This window comes from Nipponia nippon, unplaced genomic scaffold, assembly GCF_047370975.1.
Source record: "Nipponia nippon isolate SJK-2023a ecotype South Korea unplaced genomic scaffold, ASM4737097v1 scaffold_5, whole genome shotgun sequence".
Lineage (NCBI taxonomy): Eukaryota > Metazoa > Chordata > Aves > Pelecaniformes > Threskiornithidae > Nipponia > Nipponia nippon.
In genome coordinates, this window is record NW_028262369.1 from 2,415,123 (window position 1) to 2,435,963 (window position 20,841).

The 20,841-nt window shown below is 69.0% G+C and overlaps 3 protein-coding genes across 5 annotated transcripts in view; 2 read left to right on the forward strand and 1 right to left on the reverse strand.

Annotated features, from left to right (window-relative positions):
- Positions 1 to 17,397, forward strand: part of CORO7 (coronin 7) — a 38,764-nt gene extending 21,367 nt beyond the window's left edge. Inside the window, exons 10-28 of the mRNA XM_087731369.1 lie at positions 12,635 to 12,689; positions 12,781 to 12,838; positions 12,931 to 13,076; positions 13,951 to 14,046; positions 14,133 to 14,249; positions 14,379 to 14,511; positions 14,609 to 14,784; positions 14,862 to 14,970; positions 15,071 to 15,157; positions 15,271 to 15,413; positions 15,500 to 15,604; positions 15,744 to 15,829; positions 15,912 to 16,053; positions 16,167 to 16,256; positions 16,358 to 16,474; positions 16,555 to 16,690; positions 16,810 to 16,901; positions 17,000 to 17,086; positions 17,163 to 17,397. Coding sequence (XP_087587495.1) covers positions 12,635 to 12,689; positions 12,781 to 12,838; positions 12,931 to 13,076; positions 13,951 to 14,046; positions 14,133 to 14,249; positions 14,379 to 14,511; positions 14,609 to 14,784; positions 14,862 to 14,970; positions 15,071 to 15,157; positions 15,271 to 15,413; positions 15,500 to 15,604; positions 15,744 to 15,829; positions 15,912 to 16,053; positions 16,167 to 16,256; positions 16,358 to 16,474; positions 16,555 to 16,690; positions 16,810 to 16,901; positions 17,000 to 17,086; positions 17,163 to 17,168 — 1,981 coding nt within the window. The 3' untranslated portion in view covers positions 17,169 to 17,397. The remainder of the gene's footprint in view (positions 1 to 12,634; positions 12,690 to 12,780; positions 12,839 to 12,930; positions 13,077 to 13,950; positions 14,047 to 14,132; positions 14,250 to 14,378; positions 14,512 to 14,608; positions 14,785 to 14,861; positions 14,971 to 15,070; positions 15,158 to 15,270; positions 15,414 to 15,499; positions 15,605 to 15,743; positions 15,830 to 15,911; positions 16,054 to 16,166; positions 16,257 to 16,357; positions 16,475 to 16,554; positions 16,691 to 16,809; positions 16,902 to 16,999; positions 17,087 to 17,162) is intronic.
- Positions 1,031 to 10,480, reverse strand: VASN (vasorin). Of its 2 annotated transcripts, XR_015698711.1 has the most exons (3): positions 10,414 to 10,480; positions 2,383 to 5,499; positions 1,031 to 2,160 (listed from the first exon to the last, which is right to left on the reverse strand). XR_015698711.1 is itself a non-coding variant. In XM_087731370.1 (2 exons), the coding sequence occupies exon 2, from the start codon at positions 5,487 to 5,489 to the stop codon at positions 3,471 to 3,473; it is 2,019 nt and encodes a 672-aa protein (XP_087587496.1). In that variant the 5' UTR covers positions 5,490 to 5,499; positions 10,414 to 10,480; the 3' UTR covers positions 1,031 to 3,470. The 2 variants fall into 2 exon arrangements, 1 of the variants encoding a protein (XP_087587496.1); XM_087731370.1 differs by having other exon boundaries at positions 1,031 to 5,499.
- Positions 17,398 to 17,550: 153 nt separating the features above from the next.
- On the forward strand, positions 17,551 to 20,376 carry PAM16 (presequence translocase associated motor 16). Of its 2 annotated transcripts, XM_087731373.1 has the most exons (6): positions 17,551 to 17,686; positions 18,047 to 18,131; positions 18,695 to 18,834; positions 19,254 to 19,319; positions 19,483 to 19,614; positions 19,913 to 20,376. In XM_087731373.1, exons 1-5 carry the CDS (start codon positions 17,684 to 17,686, stop codon positions 19,567 to 19,569), a joined length of 381 nt encoding a protein of 126 aa, XP_087587499.1. In that variant the 5' UTR covers positions 17,551 to 17,683; the 3' UTR covers positions 19,570 to 19,614; positions 19,913 to 20,376. The 2 variants fall into 2 exon arrangements, with proteins under 2 accessions (XP_087587499.1, XP_087587498.1); XM_087731372.1 differs by lacking the exon at positions 19,913 to 20,376 and having other exon boundaries at positions 17,552 to 17,686; positions 19,483 to 19,640.
- The last annotated feature ends 465 nt before the right edge of the window (positions 20,377 to 20,841 follow it).

Here is a 20,841-nt window from a genome sequence, read left to right on the forward strand (position 1 = left end):
GCTTGGCTGCCAACCTCAGACACGAGGAGCGGGGAGAGGCCACCCCATCAGGTGCCACCCCAGTGGGACCCCTCCCCGCGGGGGCGAGATGCTCCTGGGCGGCTGCACGAAGGGGTTAATGCCGGGGCGGCCGCCCGGCTCCGTCGCCTGCCCCAGTAATTACGGTGTGTAAAAATAGCCCATGCCGCTGGTGGGGCCGCTCAGGCGGGAAGGCAGCAAGTGGCGGCAGCGCCGAAATCGCTCCCAGATGGGCCACAGCCTCAGCCCACTGCCGCCTCCGCGGCCGACCGGTGCTCCCCAGCCCCGGCCTCCCCAGCTTTCCAGGAAGCCGGCGGGATTTCTGCCTCTCCGCAAACCCTTCCTGGCAGCCGACGCTTTGCGGCAACGCGTCGGGCTGTGGGACGGGCGCACGGCTGCCCTCGCCCCAGGGGAGCGGGGACCCCCGGCACCCTGCACCGAGGCAGCATGTGTCCCCGGGGCTCTGCTCCGGCCGTGGGGGCCTGGGGGGCCCAGGGGACCAGGCTTTGGTTTCCACGGGGCCATGCCCGGGGGCCGGGGATGTTTCTCTGGAGGCCGGAGACCTCCAGGCTTGCAGCCATCGGGGTGCAGGCGGGAGCTGGGCAGGGCTGGGCCAGCACCGTGGCCAGTGGGACTTGCCCCGGTGAAGCCGGTGGCTCCTCCAGTTGTGGCTCATCCCCATCCTGCCGGTGGCTTCTGCCTGGGGCTCTCGGTTACCGGCCCCGCTGGATCGCATAGCGAGAGGGATTTTTTTTTTTTTTATGGGTTCATTTCAGGGGGTTTTGCAATCTTTCCCCGGTGCTGATTCAGCTCAGAGGAATTAGCAGTGCTGCACGCTGTGCCGCTCCGAGTCGCTCCTGGCGCACGCCAGGGCTGGCAGTGGCCAGGGGGACTTTTGCACTGGGGTTCGGGAAGCCACGGGGGCTCGGGGGCTGGAAGGGCACGTTTTGGGTGCTGCTGAGCTCCTGCAGAGCCGCCTGGGTGCAGATGTGGGTGTCAGGGTGGGGTCCGAGCCCCACGGGGCACCGAGCCCTGTCCTGGCCACGGCATCCCCGTACCCCTCTGTGCCGAGGCCGAGCCCTGCTGTCCCCTCCTGGCCGCCGTCGCCCGCATCTCCCGGCTGGCACCGACAACCTCGGCTCAGGGCTTCCCCGCTGCGCTGCACCTGCCAAAGCCAAGCACCCGCTTTGCTCCTGCCATACCGGCGCAGCCGCTGTGGCATCCCTGACGCAGATGTGGTTGCTTTGGAGCTGCTGGAAGTCCCCCAGGAGCGATGGGACCTGCCAAGGAGTCGTGGGGATCCCCGGCACCCACCTGGCATGCGGGGGTCCCCCGCAAACCTCCAGCTAATTGCAAATGGGGAAAGCAGCTTCGTTAGGGGAAGGGCACATCGTGAAGGCAAGCAGCAGGAGGGAAGGCAAGGGGCCAGGGGGGCTTGAGGGCCGCTGTGAGGTCCCCGCTGCCGGTCCCCTGCAGCCCGGGGGGGTGAGGGGACACGCTGGGACCGACCCTGCGCCCGGCTGGGCTCGGGGGGCTGCGGCGGCGGCCGGCCGGAGGCACCCAGCGCGAGGCCGCGGCTCCGCCGGGGATTTTTCTTCTCTCCTCCTCACGGGGCTGGAAAATATACAAAGCTCGCAGTGAAAATATTTACACAGCAGCAATTTTCGGAGGAATTTGGGATGTTAATTTGAAAAATCTGTGGGGAGAGGACCACAATGGGCCCTTTGAGCGGGCGAGCGTGGCCATCGCACCGGCCCTCCCGCGCCGGCGAGGGGCCCCTCCTGCCGCTGCGCCGGCCCTAATGGGAGCCAGCCCTGCCGGAAGCCCACCTGGGAGCCAGGGGGGCCCCGCCAGCCGCCCCCGCCGCCGCCCCGCGCCCCTAATTGCATCCAGAGCCTCTCCCTCCCGCCGTCGGCCCCGGGCGAGCGGGACCGGGGCGGTTGTGGGGTCAGGGCCATATCCCGCAGCAAAGCGGTGCCTCCCGAAGAGCAGCCGGCCCCCGGTGCAGCCGACAGCTCGCGCGGCACGGCGGTGACCCTCGGTTCCGCTGGCGGCAGCCGCGGCGTTTCAGCCCGCTTTTTGCTCATTCTCTCCAAATCAAACACACCTCGGCAGGCAGGGCCCCAACCTGGAAAATTCCAGCTCAAAAGATAAAGGATTGGAAAACGATTAAAACCAGAGGGTTGGAGCAGAAACCACTTGGCAGCGGGAACCTGCCGAGCGCCGGCTCCCAGCCCTCCCCACCGGGGCCAGCACACGAAACCGGCTGTTCCTGGGGCTGGGGGCTCACCGCAGGGGGCTCCGAGCCTTGGCTCGGGCTGCAGCCCCCCGGTTTGGGGGGGAACCGAGCAGGCCGACGCTCACCACGGGCGCTTTGGGGGTCCCGGTGCCGCCGGGGGGTGACGTCAGGAGGTTGGGCTGGGCTGTTTGTCTCGCAGCCGGCCCCGGAGCCATCTGGCAGGCGGGGAGGGATGAAGTAAGGCTGGATGATGCGCAGGGCAGGGGCTGATTCGAAACTCGTGGCCTCTGTTTTGGGAACACCTCCTCAGCGCCTGCGGTGGGGGGCAGCGCCGTGGGGGTGAAGCCTCCCCAGCGCCGCCACCCAGAGCCGGGAAAACTCCCACCTCCCTCACCCTGACTCATCCCGGCACACGCCAACAACAACGGGAGGACGCGGTCAACCTTCCCGCTCCTCCGCGGGGGACACGTCACCCTGCCCGTCGCGCTGCCCGCAAGCTGGGGGGAGATGGGCAGCACCTGCAAAAGTGCTGAGGGCTCTGCAAGAGGTTTTCATTGTTGTCATTTTAATTATTTTTTTTTTTTTTTTTTACAAAAAGACACCCTTCTGGTCTGCCTTACAAAAGAGACGTACACAAACCTGTACTAGAAAAAAAAAAAAGTGTTTTCCCAGAAGAAATGGGAAATAACCGTGTATAAATACTCTCTCCGAGTTCTTAAAGCTTCAATTCCCAGTTTGCCTGCTCAGCGCTTCCTTTGGCCCGGGGGTCCCGAGGGTCCCAGCACCTCGGCCGGGCCTTATCGCTCACATCAGCTTCCCGGGAGTTGAGAGTCACGGGCCGTGCTCCGCTAAAGGACCCTTGTTACCAGCACGTGGACGTCCCTTAGCCGAGTCACTGGCAGCTTTCTTTTTAGCAGTAGCTAAAAAAAAAAAGCCCACCCAAACCCCAAATTAAAAACCCCCCTCTCTTTCGCTACCCACGTTCTACGTAGAGGCGCAGAAATCAAGGCACTGAGCGGTAAAATTAGCGTCTCCTCCCGAAGCGCGGCCGCCTCTCGGAAATTGCACGTTATGGGTTTGGGGTTTTTCTGCCTTAGTTCAGTTAACTCCTCGCCAGTCCTCGCCCCGGCGGGACGCAGCCGGGTGCCACCGCTGGAGCTCAACCCTCGTCTGTCCGGGGCTCCCCTCGCCCAGCAGCCCCGTCCCACCCGGCTCAGAAATAGGAGGGTTTGAGCCCCGGGGTGTTGTTGTTGCTGGGGTAGTGCGACTGCATGAGCGGGACCTCGCACTCGGAGCCGCCGGAAAGCATCGCCGCCTCCGGCACCTTGCGGCCGTGGCTGCTCAAATCCCCATTTTCCAAGCAGGCTTTCACCCCTTCCAGCTCCAGCGGGCTGGCATCCGCTCTGGCGCCAGCGTGCGCCTTCGCCCGGCGGTGCCGGCGGTAGTAGGTGCCGGCGGTCACCACCACCACCAGCAGCAGCACGGCGGCCAGCGCGGGGACGATCATCAGGGTCAGGTTGCTGTCCTTGCTCTGGGTGACGGGCGAGTGCTGCTGGTGGCTGACCGGCAAGGTCTGCGCCTCGGCACAGTGCTCCTCCTTGGAGACCTTCTCTCCCAGGGGCCCGATGCAGACGCGGTAGGTGCAGTTGGGCTTCAGCGCCCGCACCGTGTACTCAGAGAGCGAAGCCGGCAAACGCAGCATCACCGGTCGCTTGTCCGGCCCGGAGAGATTTCGGTAGCTCAAGCGGATCCCCTTCAGCTGCACTTTGGACTGGACGTAGTTCTGCAAGTCCACTTTGAGGGAGGTGCTGCTGACCTGCGTGATGCTGATCCGCCGGCCGGGCGGCGGGGCCTGCGTGGCCAGGGACGGCGTCGTCCCCTTCACCTCTGCCTGGCAGTACGCCCCGGCGAAACCCTCCGGGCACAGGCACTCCAGGTGGTTTTGGGCACCCAGGTGGCAGGTGCCGCCGTTCAGACACGTGCGAGGGGGACAGATGGGTGGCGGGGGGCTGGTGGGGGCCGGGGGACCGCTGAAGGGCACCGGCGTGGAGCTGCCCTGGGGGGGCCTGGCCCCCGGGGTGGGAGCGGCAGTGCTGGGCTGCGGTGCCGGGCGGCCGCTGGTGGGGAGCGGCGCGGGCGGCGGCAGCGTGGTGGTGCGCGGGGTGGTGGGGGTGGTGGTGGTGGTGGTGGTGGGGCAGCCAAAGTCGGCGTACTGCAGGTGGTGGAGGAGCTTGCCGGAGTTTTTGGGGGGGAAGTGGCAGCGCGTCTCCTCGGGCCGCCGGAGGACCACGCTGCTGGCGTTCACCCACTGCACCAGCCAGCTCATCTGGCAGATGCAGTTGAAGGGGTTGCCAGAGGCCGTCACAGCCCGCAGCCTGGGGAAGAAGCTGGAGAAATCCCGAGGGATGGTGTTGATGTTGAGGTTGCTGATGTCCAGCTCCTGGAGGTTGTGAAGGTTGTGGAAGTCCTCTGCCAGCAGCTGGGAGATGCGGGCGTTGCCAGCCAGGCTGAGCTTGGTGAGGCTCCCCAGCCGCCGCAGCACCGCCGGGACGCGCTCCAGCAGGTTGTCGGAGACGTCCAGCTCGTGGAGGTTGTTCTGGGCCTGGAAGAGCTCCTCGTTTAAGCTCGTCAGGCCCAGCCCCGCGATCTTCAGGGACTCGATGTTGACAGCGTGGAAGGCCCCCGGTGCGATGGCAGGGATTTTGTTCCAGCTGATGTCCAGCAGCAGGAGGTTGGGCAGGTTAAGGGGGGGCACGGCCCAGAGCTGGTTGTTCTGCAGCTTGAGCTCCAGCAGGTTCTCCAGCGTGTCAAAGGCAGCGGCATGGATGTGCTGGATCCTGTTCCTCTGTAGGTAGAGCCGCTCCAGCAGCCGCAGCCCGTGGAAGGTCTCGTTGGTGATCTCCTGCAGCTGGTTGGAGGACAGGTCCAAGTTGACGAGCTCTGTCAGGGGCTGGAAGATGTTTTTCTGGATGCTAGCGATCTTATTTTGTGAGAGGTCCAAGAGCTGGAGGGCGGGCAGGCCGGCGAAGCTGTCCTCGCTGAGCATCGTGATGCCGTTCTCAAAGACGTAGAGGGAGAGGGTGTTGGGGGGCAGCCCCCGGGGCACGGTCTGGCCCCGTCTGGCCGCGCACAGGATGGTCTTGGGGTCTTGGCACTGGCAGCCCGCTGGACATGCCCCAGCCAGCTCCCCGAGGGCCAAGAGAAGCAGCGTGCAAAGGATCAGCTGGTTCATGGTGTCAGCTCTGCGGGAGAGAGAAACCCAGCCAAGGTTAGGGGCCAGGCCCTGCCGGGGGGGGGAGCCCCGGGCTGGCAGGGCGGTGGGGTGCCTCAGACCCCCCGCTGCTGCCCCCGCACTGCTGCTGGGGTGAGAGCTGTCTCCCTGTGCCCTGCCTGGGACCCTCCGGCCCCAAAGGGACCACGGAGGGAGCGGGGAAAGTCCCCGCTGCGCTCCTGCCTCCTCTGTGCTGCTCTGGCCCAGGACAGAGCTGGCGAGAGCGAAGCGGCACCACCCCAGCCCCACGCTCTCCCCCTCCCTGGACCCCCAGGATTTAGGAACATGGCACCTTTGTGCACCCCAGGCTCTACCATGAGACGTGTCCCACTGGCCTTGGCCTGGCCTCTTGGTACCGTCTCCGGTGGGGCACCGAGACCCCCGGTACGTGGCAGGGCAAGGGCCCCTACCTCCCCGGCTGCTCTCAGCAGGGTGCAAATCAAACATGGGGGATGTGGAGCAGCCCGGCTTGGGAGCCAGGGGAGGGGTGGGAGCCTGGCTGGCTTTCCCGGCACACCGAGCACCGCTTAACCCTTTGCTTGTGCCGCCGTCCTGGCGGCTGCACCCACGGGGTCTGTTCCTGCCCAGATTGCCAGCAGCAGCAATCCCCTCGGGGACGGGGGCACCCAGAGGTGGCCCCCACTGTGGGGTGGCCTGGGCACAGGCTGTGGGGCCGAAGGAGCCGGGTGCTCCCCTGCCCCACGGGTCCCTCCTGTGCCCTTCAGAGCCGGCTGCGTCCCCACAGAGTCCCGGGGCTCGAACTCACCCCCGAGCCGGCTCCTGTCCCCTGGGGGCCGCGGGTCACCTTGCTGTTCCCCTTCCTGCTGGCACCCTGGGGACCCAGCGCAGCACCCTGGGCTGCGTCCTCGTCCCTCAGGGACGGGGTCAGGGACAGAGGGGACGATGCTCTTGGGGTGTAAGTCCCCCTGCCCCAGCCCCCCGCAGGTGCCCCAGCTGATGTCCTTGCTTCACAGGCGACTGGTTCCTCTCTCAACCTCTTCTTTCAGCCCTTTTAATGACACTCCTAATTAGCACGGGTGAGGGGGGTGGCAGCAGGGACCCGATGCCTCCTGCCACCCTGTCTCAGGGGCAGAGGCAAACCCCACCAGGCTGCTGGAGGTGAGGGTGCCACCAGCACCCTGTCCTGCCAGCCCCTTCCCCCGCCATCGCCTGCTCCGAGCCGTTCACAGCTCCAGGCAAACCCCCCCTGCGGCTCGCAAGGGGCCCCCGCCGTGTGCGGGGGGCTGTCGGGTCACGCAGCAGCACGTGCCGCCTGCCCCGGCCGCCCCTCCGCCGTGGGGGGCCCTGTCCGGTGCCGGGACACCACATCCTGCACCGGTGGCTGTGGGAGGGACTGGACCCACGCTGTGTCCCCAGGCAGCGGAGCCCCCTGTGCCACAGAGGCACCGGCACTCGCCTGCAGCCGGACGGGGTTAATGGGGTGGCTGGCTCGGTCCTGGCCTCCTCCCCGGGTGGGGTGCACCCGAGGGTGGGGTGCGCCCGCGCCACTGGGCAGGGTCACCGCAAGCTGCCTGAGTCACTTGGCCCAACTGGCCCTGCCCCGCCGTGACCCGTGCCGTCAGCCCCCCCGACACCAGGGAGGAGCTGTGCCCTGTCCAGGGGGTCACCGTCACCGAGTCCCCTCCCCAGCACAGCCCCCAGCCCCTTCGCTGATGCCACTGCCACGTCCCACCGCACCCCAACATCATGGCCAAGCTGTTGGTGCTCGGCATGAGGACCGAGCAGAGCCGAAAAAGCATCATGGAGGCCTTGTGAAGCACTTTTGGGGGCTAAGGGGGCTGGGGGCAGGCCCGGCGCCCCTCACCGCCACACCAGCCCTTGAGGTGGCTCCGGCAGCCTGAGGGTGCTGGTTGGCAGGCAAAGCCCTGGCGCAGGGTGCCGGGCACGCCCGCGGTGCCACCACCGTGCCAGGCCGCCCGGGTGGGCAGCCAGGCCGGGGTTGGTTTTGCAATGCCAGGGTCGGGTTTCGCTGACGTGTCAGTACTGCAACCAGCTGCTGACTCCAAGTCTCTCTCGTCCCTTTAATTACGCTGGCATTTCCTTCCCTCCCCGCCTGCCAGGCTCCCCGCTCCGGGCAGGTTCGGCTGGCCTGGCTGCGGCCACAGCCACACATCCCCGCCTCGCCACGGGCGCCGGGCAGGCCGGCAGGGTTGCTCCACCCGCACGCCTCCACCACCTCTCCTTCGGCATCACCCAGCTCCGCCGGCACGCGCCGGCATCCCGCCCTCGCGCCCTGATGCTATTTTTCAAGGCAGTGAGGGGTTAACCCAGCCCAGGCTCGCTGGGGTGCTCACCCCTCCAAAACGGGGGGGCAGGGGAACAGCCCCCCCAGGCCCCGGGGGGGGTCCCCAACACGGAGAGGGGGCCCTGGTTCTGCCGGAGGTGTTAGGACCGCCCTGCCAGCGGCCTGCTGCTGCCTTGGCTGGGCTCCCCTGCGCCTGCACCGCAGATATTTGCCGAATTATTCATATTTTCCGGCTGCGGGGAGGATCTGGGCTCAGATTCCCCCAGTCCCGGCTCAGCCTTTCCCTGCCAGCCTGCTGGGGTGGGAGGGCCGCGTCCCCCCTCCCCGCCTGCAGCCCCCCAGGCCGGGCCGTCCAGCTGCCTGCCCAGGGCGAGGGACTCGGCAAGGGACGCCCTGCTTCGCACCCACCACGTGTTTTAAGGACGAGGCCGATGCCGTCACCACACCGCGGGGTGACACCTGCGCAGGAAGGGCCGGAGGAGCCCTCCTGGGCGTCCCTTCCCCTCCCTGCGGCTCAGGGACGCGGCTGTTCTCCCCAGGGACCCCGGCACGGCCAGGATGTCCCTTCCCGCACCGGCAAGCGAGGCCCCGCGACCGAACAAAGCCACCGTTGTTGCCGGCAGGCAGCCAAGCCGGTGGGCTGCCTCCTCGGCCAGCGGGCACCGGCACAGGCAGGATGGGGGCCCTGCACGAAGCCAGGCCCTGAGCTCTGTCCCCGTCACCGCAGGGAGGGACGCAGTGCCAGGCAGGATGCAGGCGCTGCTCCCCTCCCTTACGCCCCCCCAAAACAAGCCCATGTCGGCACGTGCCCCCTCCCGAGACCCAGCCGGGGGGAGATGCAGGATTGAACCCTTAATCCTCCTCCCCTTCAACCCACCCTGCGCCGCCGCAGCTCCCACCTCCTCCCAGGCTCCCCTCCCTATTTAATTAAAGTTTCCGCAGCAGCCCCAGAGGAATGCAGGCCTGGTTATTGCATTCCCCAGGGCTCTCGCCGGCCCCTCGGTCCCGCTTCTGCCCCTTTGACCCAGCCGCACTCCCCGACTCAGGTGCAGGCAAGGAGAAAAACCAGCAGAGCCGCTTTACCGGCAGCCAAACCGCCTCCGGAGGAGGCCAAACGCCGGCAGAGGTTGGGAGGAGGGCGGCGATGCTGCCACGCGCGGCCCCGGCAGCACGGGCAGATTCCTACGGCGTGACTGGGGCGGCCGTGGCTGTCCCCGAGCGTTTCCTCCTGCCGCGTCCCGCCGGCAGAGCCAGCCGGGCAGGCAGCGCTTGCGTCAGGGCCACCCGGCCTTGGCGTGGTGCGGGGAAAAATAGTAATTAGTGTCATCCTTGACGGTGGCACTGCCCAGCGCCGTGTGGGCAGTGGCACGGCCCCGGCTGGGTCAGGCCAGTCCAGCTGCCCCGGTCACGGCAGGATGAGACCTGTCGGCATGGGGCACGTCAGCTGGAGTGGGTGTGGGGGGGACACGAGTAGGGTTTTTTGGTTGGGAAGAGGGGTCTTGGAACTGGAGCATCATCCTTGCTGGGATGCACTGGCTCTCGTGGCAGCTGCCAACCAAGGGAGCCAGGCAAGGGACACTTACCCCACGGTGGCCCAAAGTCACACCTGGACAGGGTGGCGGGGGCCAGCCTCCCCCGACGCATGCCGGTTGACGATGAAGCACGCAGGGAGCTGGCGGCAGGAGAGGCGGTAGGGCATCCCCGCCGGCCAGGCTGGCCGGTGGCCCTGCTGGCACGCGTCCCTCTGCGCCAGCCGAGGGGGAACCCTTGCTGGCACTGCCCGGGGACCCCGCTCGGCCCCGCAGTGGGTCAGCAACCTGGGACGCCGGCCCCTGAGGACAGGCAGGGCCAGGGCAGCCAAACCCCACCCCGGCCGAGCCCTCCGCTGAGGAGGGGGGTGGTGGTGGTGGACACGGCTGCCAGCAGCTCCCACCTCTGCCTGACCCCAGAGGGCGAGCCCTGCTGCCACGTCTGCCGGGACAGGGCGAGCATGGGATCAGCCCAGGAGCGTGCCAGTCCCATGTGGGTCCTGGAGCCCTTCTGCTGGCAGGGTGGGTCGCAGCCACCCAGCCACAGCTGGAGGAAACTGGGCTCCACGTTAGCCATGGCCACATCTCTGTGATGGGAGCAGCACCAGGCCGAGGTCCCCAGGCCAGACCCCGGCACATCCCATGGCAGGACAGACGCAGGCAGGGACAGGGGACCTGGGGCCCTGCCTGCACCCTCATCCCTGCCTGCCACGGTGCCGCCACCCCAGCCCAGCCGAGCCCTCGTCACCGGCCCAGGCAGGGGACAGCCAGGTGCCCCCCAGCTCGGCCGAGGCCTTGGGGGGAGCCAGGCATGCCGACCCCCAGCCGAGGCCTGGAGCGAGGTGCTGGCCCCGTGTACCCTGCCTGCAGCCGAGGCCCGGGTGACACCCTGTCACCCGCGGAGGGCAGCCGGGCGTGGGTGCCCCGTAGCCCGGCCGAGGCCCACCGGGCTCCCTCAGCCCCGCCCCCCCCCCCCCCCCCCCGGCCGCCCAGCAGAGCCCCCTCCCGCCGGCGGGCCGCCGCCCCGCGATGCCCCGGCCCGGTGGCGAGGGGAGGGCCGGGGCAGCGGCGCCGAGGACGCGGGACTCACCGGGGCGGCGCGGGCCGGGGCGGTCAGTCCATGGCGGCGGCAGCGGCCGGCGGCCGGGCGGGCGCTCCCCTCTCTGGCGGCGCCGGGCGCGGGGGGCGGCTTTAAAACCGCGGGGGGGCGGAGCCTGCCCTCCCGCCGCCTTCCCATTGGCTGGGGGGGGACAGGGGAGGAGGGGTGGGGCACGCGCTGCCCCCCCCAAGGCTCCTCCCACTGCGCACCTGGGGCCCGGCACGGGGCGGGACCCCCCGGGACCCCCCGGACCCCCGGCAGCTCCAGGAGCACCCAGGGTCACCGAGACCCCCCGGACCCCCGGCAGCTCCAGGGCCCCCAGGGTCACAGGGACCCCCAGAGCCCCCTGGACCCCCGGCAGCTCCTGGAGCCCCAGGGTCACTGGGACCCTCAGGATCCCCCAGCAGCTCCAGGAGCTCCAGGGTCAACGGGACCCCTGGACCCCCGGCAGCTCCAGGAGCCCCAGGGTCACCGGGACCCTCAGGATCCCCCGGACCCTCGGCAGCTCCAGGAGCACCCAGGGTCACCGGGACCCTCAGGATCCCCCGGACTCCCGGCAGCTCCAGGAGCACCCAGGGTCACCGGGACCCCCTGGACCCCCGGCAGCTCCAGGACCCCCAGAACCCTCCAGGGCCCCCCAGGACCTCCAGCATCCCTGGGGCCGGGGTACCTGGGATCCCAGCATCCCTGGTGTGTATAGGGATAGGTGCAGGTATAGGTGCCTCCCTCATGTCCCCGGCATCCCTGGCACCTCCAGCACCCCCAGGCCCCCGGCACCCCAGGGACCCCCATCAGGGGCTGGGTGTCCTTGGCACCCCAGGGACCCCCATACCCAGTGTACCCAGGGACCCCGGCACCCCCATGCCCCTGCCACCGTCTGCTGGGGGACAGGGGGGCAGTGGGTGGCCCTCGCCATGGCTGCCCCCACGGCCCGGTGACGGCAGAGCTGTGCCGAGCACCGCAGGACAACACTCGCCGTTCGGCACCGTGAGGACGGCACGGGCCGGGCTGGGACAACCCAGGGTGCCCTTGTCCCAACCCTGGGCCCTGGAGGCGGTGGCAGTGCTGGTGACGGTGACTGCAGCCGGGCAGGTGACACCGGTGCCTGCCACAGCCACCCCGGCGGTGTTTGCCTACGTTGTGCCAACAGTCCTGGGGCAGAACCGTGCCACCCAGCCACCCTGTGACAACCCACGGCAGCACCGGGGTGTCCCTGCCACGGGTGCCCCTGCCCTGGGGAGCTGCCAGGGCTGGGGCAGGAGCGCAGCACAGTCTTTGTTTTACCATATTTCCTCAAAGTTGTTTGGCGTAAAACACCGGCACGGCACGGCTCCCTGCCCTCGGCACAGCCACAGAAATGTCAACTCGAAAGTAACAGATTGTCCCTTTGTTCGGCGCAGAGCGGCCTGTGGAGCTCCCTCCTCTGCCCCTGCCGAGGGAAGGCAGCGAGGTGGCTCCGTGCTCCTCGTCACCGCTGTCCCCTTCAGCCACCGAGCACTGCCCTGGTCGTGGCCACCTCTGGCCACCGAGCATCCCCGTGGTCATCGTCCCCTCCGGCCACCGAGCGTCCCCCCCCAGCTATGGTCCCCTGCGGCCACCGAGCGCCCACCAGCCACAGGCTGGGCCAGGGCGCAGGACAAGGAGCAGGGACGCGCTCCAGCTGGCGCAGCCCCGGCCACGGGGCGCTCCCGGGGCTGGCTGGCACGGCAGGTGCCAGGCGAGGCGGGTGGCGTGCCGGGGTGTGCCACGCGCCCGCCCCAAACTGGCTGAGCCGGCCTAGCCAGCCCAGGGGCTCCCCTGCGGGTGCCAGTGGCTTCCCCAAGCGGGGCCGGGTGCCATCGCTGGGCGCAGGGCACAGGGCTGGGAGCGAGATGCCCCGCGGCTGGGCACGGCTTCGCGGCGGGCACCACGCAGCCGGAGCTGGAAGCAACCGGTGGTGCCAGTGGTGCCGTCCCGCTGCACACCCGTCACCATGGGGCGGGACAGTGAGGGTGGTGCCATGGGGAGCTGTAAGTCAGGGGAGCAGCCTGGCACGCCGAGGGTACCCCCTGGCACCGGTGCTGCCATAGGCGGGGCCTGATCCTGCCCCGTGCTTCCCCAGGACAGGGTTTGGGGTGTGCACCAGTGGGGGAAGGTGCAGGATCCGGCCCCGCGGCCCTCAGGGTGCTGCGCCAACGTGTGTCCCCGGCTCAGCACCCTCCTTCCCTTGCAGGGCCGCCATCCCGCTGTACGACGCTGACACGGGGCTGCTGGTGTTGGCGGGGAAGGTGAGGTCCCACGGCCATGGGGCGCGTGTGGGTGCAGTGGGGTGCTCCCCGCAGCCCCGCTCATGCCCTGTCCCCTCCGCCTCTCTTCCAGGGAGAAAACCTCCTGTACTGCTTCGAGGTGGCACCCGCGCAGCCGGCGCTCACCCAAGGTAAGCAGGATATGTCCCGCGCTGCCGGCAGCCCCGAGGGCCTCACCGCTGCCCGCGCTGCCTGCTCCACGCCTGCCCTGCCCGTCCCCCAGTGACCCAGTGCCGGACAGAGGGCAGCACGCGGGGCCTGGCTGCCGTGCCGCGCCTGGCCCTGGACGTCATGGCCTGCGAGGTGCTCCGCGTCCTGCAGCTCACCGACACCGCCCTCGTCCCCGTCAGCTACGTGGTACCACGCAAGGTAAGGGAGGCACTGCGTCACGGGTGCCTGGTGACACCTCATGGGTGACATGTCATGGGTGCCACCTCAATGGCGCTGGGTGACAAAGAGTGCCCGGGTGCAGGGGGACCCCGCTCCCCACCCTGAGGGGAGTGGGAGAGGAGGGAAACCTGGGTACTGGAGGCTGAAACCGGGGTGCTGATGGCGGGTAATGGAGCAGGAGGGTGGGTGCTGGGTGCTGGAGGCTGAAATCTGGGTGCTGATGGCGGGTAGTGGTGACTGGAAGGTGGGTGCTGGGTTCTGGGCGCTGAAATCTGGGTGGGTAATGGAGGCTGGGTTTGCTGGGTGCTGGATTTGGGAAGCTGGGTGCTGCGTGCAAGATGCTGGGTGCTGGAGAGTGGTTCCTGACAGCAGGGTGCTACCTGCTGGGTGCTGTTGTGCAGTGGGTGCTGGGTGCCAGATCCTGAATGCCGGGTGCTTAAAGTGGCTTTAAAGCGTTTGAGATTTGGGTGCTGGGTAGCAGCGTCTGGGTGCTGGAGGGAGGATCCTGGGTGCCAGATCCTGAATGCTGGGTGCTTAAAGCTGGGTGCTGAAACACGAGCACTGGGTGCTGCAAGCCATGATGCTGGGTGCTGTTTTGGAGGCTGGCTGCGTTCAGGGGTGCGCAAGGCAGCCCAGCGCCGGGCAGCGTCTGACACCTACAGGCTTCGGCGCGCAGCTCGTGGGGACGGGGCTCTGTGGCTGGAGGGGCTGGGGTGCCCAGGGGTGCCCAGGGGTCCCTGGGGGTGCCAGGGGGTGTCCAGGGGTGCCCTGGGCCAGGCGGTGCCAGCTGGCAGCAGGATGGGGGCTACAGGGTTTTGGGGACACCCACCTTGCCCTGTCCCCTCTCCTGCAGTCCATCCAGGACTTCCACGAGGATCTCTTCCCTGACTGCGCCGGGACGCTGCCGGCCACTGGTGCCCAGGCCTGGTGGGCGGGGGACAGCCAGCAGGTCAGTGTCACCCGGGTGGGCGTCCCAACCAGTGGCATTGCCCGGGGCTGCCACCGGCCCCTGCCCACCGCTCTGCCCGCCGGCAGGTGAGGAGGGTGAGCCTGCACCCCGCGCACAGACCCACGGAGACCTTCAGCTCCCCCGTCATCGCCAGCACCCAGCTCCAGGCAGCCAACACCAGCTCCACTGATGCCGACCGGAGCGTGAGCACGGGGCACCGGGGAGCGCGCCGGGGTGCCAAGGGGTCGGGGGGTCCCCGCTGCTCTCGTCCCGCAGGGAAGGGGAGGGCTGGGACACCGGTTCCCCCTGCTCACCCGCTCTCTCTCCTGTAGGAGGGCAGCGGCTACTCCTCGCCCTCCTCGCTGGCCTCGCCGAGCAGCGCCGCCACCTCCCTCTCGGCCAGCACCGGCCCCTCCAGCGGCTTCGCCAGCAGCCCCAGCCAGAAGTCGCTGCAGAGCATTTTGGGTGAGCGGGCGGTGGGGCGGGCTCGGTGTCCCCCCCAGCTGGGTCTGTGCCGGGGTGGGGACACCCGGGGTGCTCACCTGTCCCCTGCCTGCCCCAGGGCCCAGCTCCCGCTTCCGACACGCGCAGGGCAGGGTGCTGCACCGCGACACCCACCTCACCAACCTGCGGGGGCTCAGCCTCACCACACCGGGCGAGTGTGACGGCTTCTGTGCCAACCACCAGCGTGTCGCCCTCCCCCTGCTCTCCGCCGGCGGCCAGATCGCCATCCTCGAGGTACCCCCGGTGTGGCACGGCGGCCGGCACGGCGCCAGTGGGCGCAGTGCAGGTGACCCCCTGGCTCTCTCCCCCAGCTCTCCAAGCCGGGCCGCCTCCCCGATGCAGCCGTGCCCACCATCCAGAACGGCGCGGCGGTGGCCGACCTCTCCTGGGACCCCTTCAACCCGCGGCGCCTCGCTGTTGGTACGCACACCGTGCCCGGGGCAGGGCACCGGGCTATTCCCCGGCACCGGGCACACCAGATCACTGGCTTAACCACTGCCCATCCCTTTCGGTGCCGCAGCGGGTGAAGACGCCAAGATCCGGCTGTGGCGGATCCCTGAGGGAGGGCTGCGGGAGACGCTGCAGGAGCCCGAAGCCATTCTCCGAGGTGAGGGGTGTGCAGGGAGGCACACGAGCACCCCACATTGGGGACAAGCCACCCCGGCGGTGTCCCCATCCTGGTGCAGATGGGGATGGCCACGTACAACTCACCCTTACCAGGTCACACGGAGAAGATTTACTCCATCCGCTTCCACCCTGTGGCATCCGATCTCCTGGTCTCCTCCTCCTATGACATGACAGTGAGGATCTGGGAGTTGAGCACCGGGCGGGAAGCCTTGTGCCTGCGGGGACACACCGATCAGGTAAGGGATGACACACTTGGGGACACCTGAGGGACGTGTTTGGCCAGGCAGGGGACATGAGGGGGACACCCCATCCATCCCCCCAGATCTTCAGCCTGGCTTGGAGCCCCGATGGGAAGAAGCTGGCGACGGTGAGCAAAGACAGCCGGTTACGGCTCTACGAACCCCGGTGCAGCCCTCAGCCTCAACAGGTACGGTCGCAGCGGCGGGGACGGGATGGAGAGCTGGGGGTGCGGGCAGGTGACCGCGGCAGGGGGAACCCCCGCCGCGGGCACCTGCCCGCACCCCCAGCTCTCTCCGAGCAGGCAGGGTGACCTTCACCCCACACAGGAGGGTCCGGGTCCCGAGGGGAGCCGTGGAGCGCGCCTGGTTTGGGTTTGCGGCGGCGACTACCTCCTGGTGTCCGGCTTCGATAGGTAAAGAGGGGGACGCACACCGGGGCAGGGGTCCCCAAGGGACACCATGCCCCCTCCCCCCCATATTGTCACCTCCCCGCAGCCGCAGCGAGAGGAGGATCCTCCTCTACCGGGCGCAGGCTCTGCCCGAGGGACCCTTGTCCGTGCTCGGCCTCGACGTGGCTCCTTCCACCCTCCTGCCCTTCTACGATGAGGATACCAGCGTTGTCTTCCTCACCGGCAAGGTGAGGCTTTGCCCCCCCAAAAAACTGGGGGGGCTACCTGCCTACAGCACCCCAACAGTGCTGAGAGACCCTCTGTGCACCCCCTGCCAGCCCCCATCTCTCTCCATCCCCAGGGTGACACCAGAGTCTTCCTCTACGAGGTGACACCCGAGCCCCCCTATTTCCTCGAGTGCAACAGCTTCACCTCCAACGAACCCCACAAGGTAAAGGGGGGGGCCTGCCGGGGCCACGCTGCCTGTCCCTGACCCCCCTGCCTGCACTGCCAGACCCGCGGCAGGCCCCGCTCACGCCTCCGCCCCATCAGGGCTTCGTCTTCTTGCCCAAAACGGCGTGCGAGGTGCGGGAGGTGGAGTTCGCCCGGGCGCTGCGCCTGGGGCAGAGCACCCTCGAACCGGTGGCTTTCCACGTGCCACGCGTCAAGGTAGGCGGCGGAGACCCAGCTGTGTTTGGGGGGGACGAAGGAGGCAGAGGACCCCCCCTCAGTGCCCCTTGCCCCCACAGAAGGAGTACTTCCAGGACGATATCTACCCGCCGACCCGCGTGTGGTGGGAGCCGGCCCTCGGCGGCAGCGCCTGGCTGGCAGGGCAGGACGGGCAGCAGCGCCGCACCAGCCTGCGGCCGGCTGACATGACGCCAGGTGGGTGCGGAGGAGCAGGGGCGAGGGCCCCGGGCCCACGGGGATGGCCATGGGGTGCATGGGTGTGGGTGAGCCACGGGGCAGAACCCTTCTGCCCCACAACGCCGCTGCTCTCCCAGTGAGCGAGGCCCCAAAGGAGGCTCCGGCGCGCAAGTTCGTCCCTGCGTCCGTCTACCTGGAGGAGAAGTCTGACGAGCAGAAGAAGGAGGAGGTGGGTGCTGGGGCACCCCGGGACCACCACCCTGCTGCGGGGGGCCAGGGCTGGGGGAGATGCTCCGGGCCCTATGGCTCTGCCCTTCCTCTCTGCAGCTCCTGAGCGCCATGGTGGCCCGGCTTGGCAACCGGGATGACCCGCTGCCTCAGGACTCCTTCGAGGGGGTGGACGAGGACGAGTGGGTAGGTGCTGGGGGGGACGACACGACGACCCCCGGAGCCGGGGCTGCCTCCCTCACCCCCACCGGGCCTCCCGCAGGACTAGGCCAGACCCCGGCACCTCGGGGACCACGCCGGGGACACCCGAACCCGCCCAGGCCCGGCGGGGAGGATGAAGAGGAGGAAGAGGAGTTGGGCGGGGCGCGGCGGGGCCCGGCCCGGCTGAGGGGAGACGCGGCAGGGCCGAGGGCCGCGCCCCGCAGCGGGCCGGGCAGTGGCGTTGGACCCCACGCCCAGCGCGGGCAGGCCCCGCTATTAAAGCCGCTGCACCACCACCCGTCTCCTGCCGTGACTGCGGGCCGGGAATGGGGGGACCGGGGGACAGGGACACACGGGACCGGGACACAGGGGACCGGCCCGGGGGTAGGCCGCGGCCTAGGCCTCGCCCGCCCTCTGCGCATGCGCGGCTACCGGCGGGACATCCGGGGCGGCGCGGCCGCCAGAGGGCGCTCTGTCCCGGTGGAGGCGGCGCTCTGTCCCGCGTTGCCGCTACCTCGGTGGTCTCTGCGACCTTCGCTCCTTGACCCCGTGACCGGCGGGGGCGGAAGCGGCGGCGGGGCCATGGTGAGAGGCGGCGGGGCCGGGAGCGGGGATCGGGCCCGGGGAGGGAGGGACATGGCCCGGGGAGGGGGAACAGGGCCCGGGGAGCAGGGGACTGGGCTGGGCATGGCCCGGGGACGGCGGGACAGGGCCCGGGGAGGCGGGGGATGATGCTGAGCAGGGCCCGGGGACACGGCAGGGCCCGGGGAGGTGCGAGGAAGCCGGGGACAGGGCCTGGGGAGAGGGGACGGGGCCGAGGGGGGGGGGACAGGAGCCGGGGGGGGACAGGGCAGGGCCCCGGAGGGCTCAGGGAGAGCGGACGGGGCACAGGGCCCGGAGGGGACGGGGCCCCGTGGCGGCTGTGACAGCAGGGTGTCCCCGCAGGCCAAGTACCTGGCGCAGATCATCCTGGTGGGGGCCCAGGTGGTCGGACGGGCCTTCATGCGGGCGCTGCGCCAGGAGTTCGCAGGTAGGAGCCGAGCTGCCATCCCACGGCGCTGGGCACCGCACGGTGTCCCCACAGCCCGGCCCGGGGCACGGCCGTACCCCCCCTTCCCCATCCCCTTCCCCAGGGCACCCCGCTGCCCCCCGTGCCCCCCAGGCTTGTCGCAGGGTGACAGTCAGCGCCCGCATCCTGGTGCCAGCCTAACGGCGTTTGGGCTCCCAGCAGCCATGCCAGGCGCCAGCACGGACCTGGCACCGCTGTCGGGCTCTGAGACATCCCAGCAGCCCCAAAGGGCAGAGCGGGGTGGTCCCCTGGGACCCTGCCCTGCCTGCTTCTGCCTGCCCGCAGCCTGCCTCGCTGTGGGCACCGACAGCAAACGAGTGGCCACCTCCCCCCGGTTCCCGCCACGGGGACCTCGTCCGGGTGACCCCCGCGGGCTGGAGGCAGTGTGAAGAGGGCAGAGGGGTGGAACTGGGATCTGAACACCTCGGAGCCCACGGGCTTTGTCACCCGGCCCCCGCCCGAGGCCTGGGGGTCCCCGGGGGGGCTGTGTTGCGGGGACTCACGCTCTGGGTGTCTCCGGGCAGCGAGCCGAGCGGCGGCAGATGCGCGAGGGCGCTCGGAGAGGCCCCAGTCCGCCGCGGCCTCCAGGATCATCGGCATCAGCCTCCAGGAAGCCCAGCAGATCCTCAACGTCTCAAACCTCAACCCGGAGGAGATCCAGAAGGTAGAGGCTCTCTCGGAGCTGGGGAGGGACGGTGCTGGCAGGGCCCTGCCCTCCCCGCGGCCGCTGCCTGGCGTAGGGCTGACGGCTGGTCCCCGGAGGGAGCGTTGCTGCTCTCCTGGGCCCAGTTAATCCCAGTCTGAGGTTTCCCTGCCCCAGCTGGAGGAGCATGCCAGCAGCTCGCGGGCGTTAGCAGCCCGCCTTGTTCGTCCCCTGCGTGTGCCTGGCGGTGCTGCTCAGGGAAGGGGCCGTGGGCTCCCCAGAGGTGCCTGACCGGGAGCGTGGGGGTCGGGCAGAGCCAGCCGCATCCCCGAGATCGCACTCGTCACCTCCAGCACCGCCACGGGAAGCGGGAGGCTGCCGCGGTTCAGGGCTGGGGAGGGCGGAGGAGATGAATCTGATGGGGAGCTTCTCTTTGGCAGAACTACGACCACTTGTTCAAGGTGAATGACAAATCAGTGGGAGGCTCCTTCTACCTGCAGTCCAAGGTGAGCAAAGGGAGGAGAGGAGGGGGGCTGTGCTGGCCCCCAGCACCTTCCCCTGCCTGGGATTTGGGAGAGAGCGGAGCCTGAGCATCGCCGTAGATGAGGTGGGGAGGGGACGGCCCCGTCCCTCCATGTCACCCTGTCACCCCGTCCCCGTGTCCCGCAGGTGGTGAGAGCCAAGGAGCGGCTGGACGAGGAGCTCCGCATCCAGGCCAAGGACGAGAAAGAGAAGGGGTGGAAAGCCGAGACGTGACTCCCGCCGTCCCCACGCCCCGTGTCCCTCACCCTTAACTTATAGGTAGCCAATAAATACCATGTCCTCCAGCGCCTGGCCTGGCTGCTCTGCGCCCCGGGGAGGGAGAGGGGACTTCCCCACCTCCGCCCCGGAGGGGATCGGCCCCGCGAGCGGCTGGCGGGGCCGGGATTTGCCCTGGGGAGGAGGAGGAGGGAGGCGGCTGGGGAAGAAGGGGTGTCCCCGGGACACCCAGGGTTGCCAGGGCTCAAATGGCACCTGGGGAGACTGCGGGAGCTATTTTTGTGGTGGGTTCGGATGCTTTTGGCCCGAGTGCACGGATACCTCTGGCTCCGTACCACAGGAACGCCGGGAATGCCGTTACCTTTCTCCCACCGCGGGTGGGCAGCCGGGATGACAGCTGGGTCGACGCAAGGGGCCGTGGAGGGGACACACCGAGCTGTCCCCACCTGCGGCTCATCCCGCAGACCCTGGCAGGGCTTCACCAGCACCGGGGCTGCCCAACCAGGAGCGTGGGGACCCACCGGGGGGTCAGGCAGAGCCAGCCGTGCCCCCAGATCACACCCAGCACCCCTCCATCCCCTGGCTTTGTCCCCACCTCGGGCTCAGCGTGGCCCTCGCCACCATCGCGGACTGAAACAGGAACTTACTTCAACTGCACTTTATTGTTTTCTTAATAAACTTCCTCTCCCCTGGAGGAATATAGTGTTATAGTCGTTAGCTTATCCCTTACTTCTGCAGTCCTTAAACGCTATGCTAACAGCGATGGAGCCCAACAGGAGGAAAATAAAAACAACCCAGAAACTACGATAGAAAGGCACTTCGAGACCGTTAAAATACTGATGTCCTGGAATGTGCAACAACAAACCGACGAAGGAGCGAGGAGACGTACACCGTACACCGGCCGGGGCGGCCTGGTCGATGGCCCGCGGCCATGCTGGGGCTGTGGCAGCACCGGGCGGCCGCCGCGCCCCGGCCCCAGGAGGGTGAGGGCAGGGAGACCGGCTCCCCGCGGGGCGTGCGTGGCCGGGGGGACTCCTTCCAGCGGGGAGGGGGGCAGGATTGGGGAGACCCCACGCTCCGGTTCAGAGAAAGCCGTGGGCGGCAGCGGGAGGTACGCGGGACCCCCTGCGTGCGCTGGGGGGGCTCTGCCCGCGCACGCTGCCCACTCCTGGCACTGCGGCAGCATCCTGCCCATCCCGGTGCTGCCCGGTGGCCCGGGGGGGCTCATCGGGGAACCTCGCCGGGGGGCCGGTGCGGCCCGAGGAGCGT

Bases quoted from the DNA above. Each gene is read 5' to 3' on its own strand.
- VASN (XM_087731370.1), bottom strand. From the start codon at position 5,489: ATGAACCAGCTGATCCTTTGCACGCTGCTTCTCTTGGCCCTCGGGGAG.
- PAM16 (XM_087731373.1), top strand. The intron at 18,132-18,694 runs GTAGGAGCCGAG...GTCTCCGGGCAG, and splicing joins GCTGCGCCAGGAGTTCGCAG to CGAGCCGAGCGGCGGCAGAT. The intron at 18,835-19,253 runs GTAGAGGCTCTC...TCTCTTTGGCAG, and splicing joins ACCCGGAGGAGATCCAGAAG to AACTACGACCACTTGTTCAA.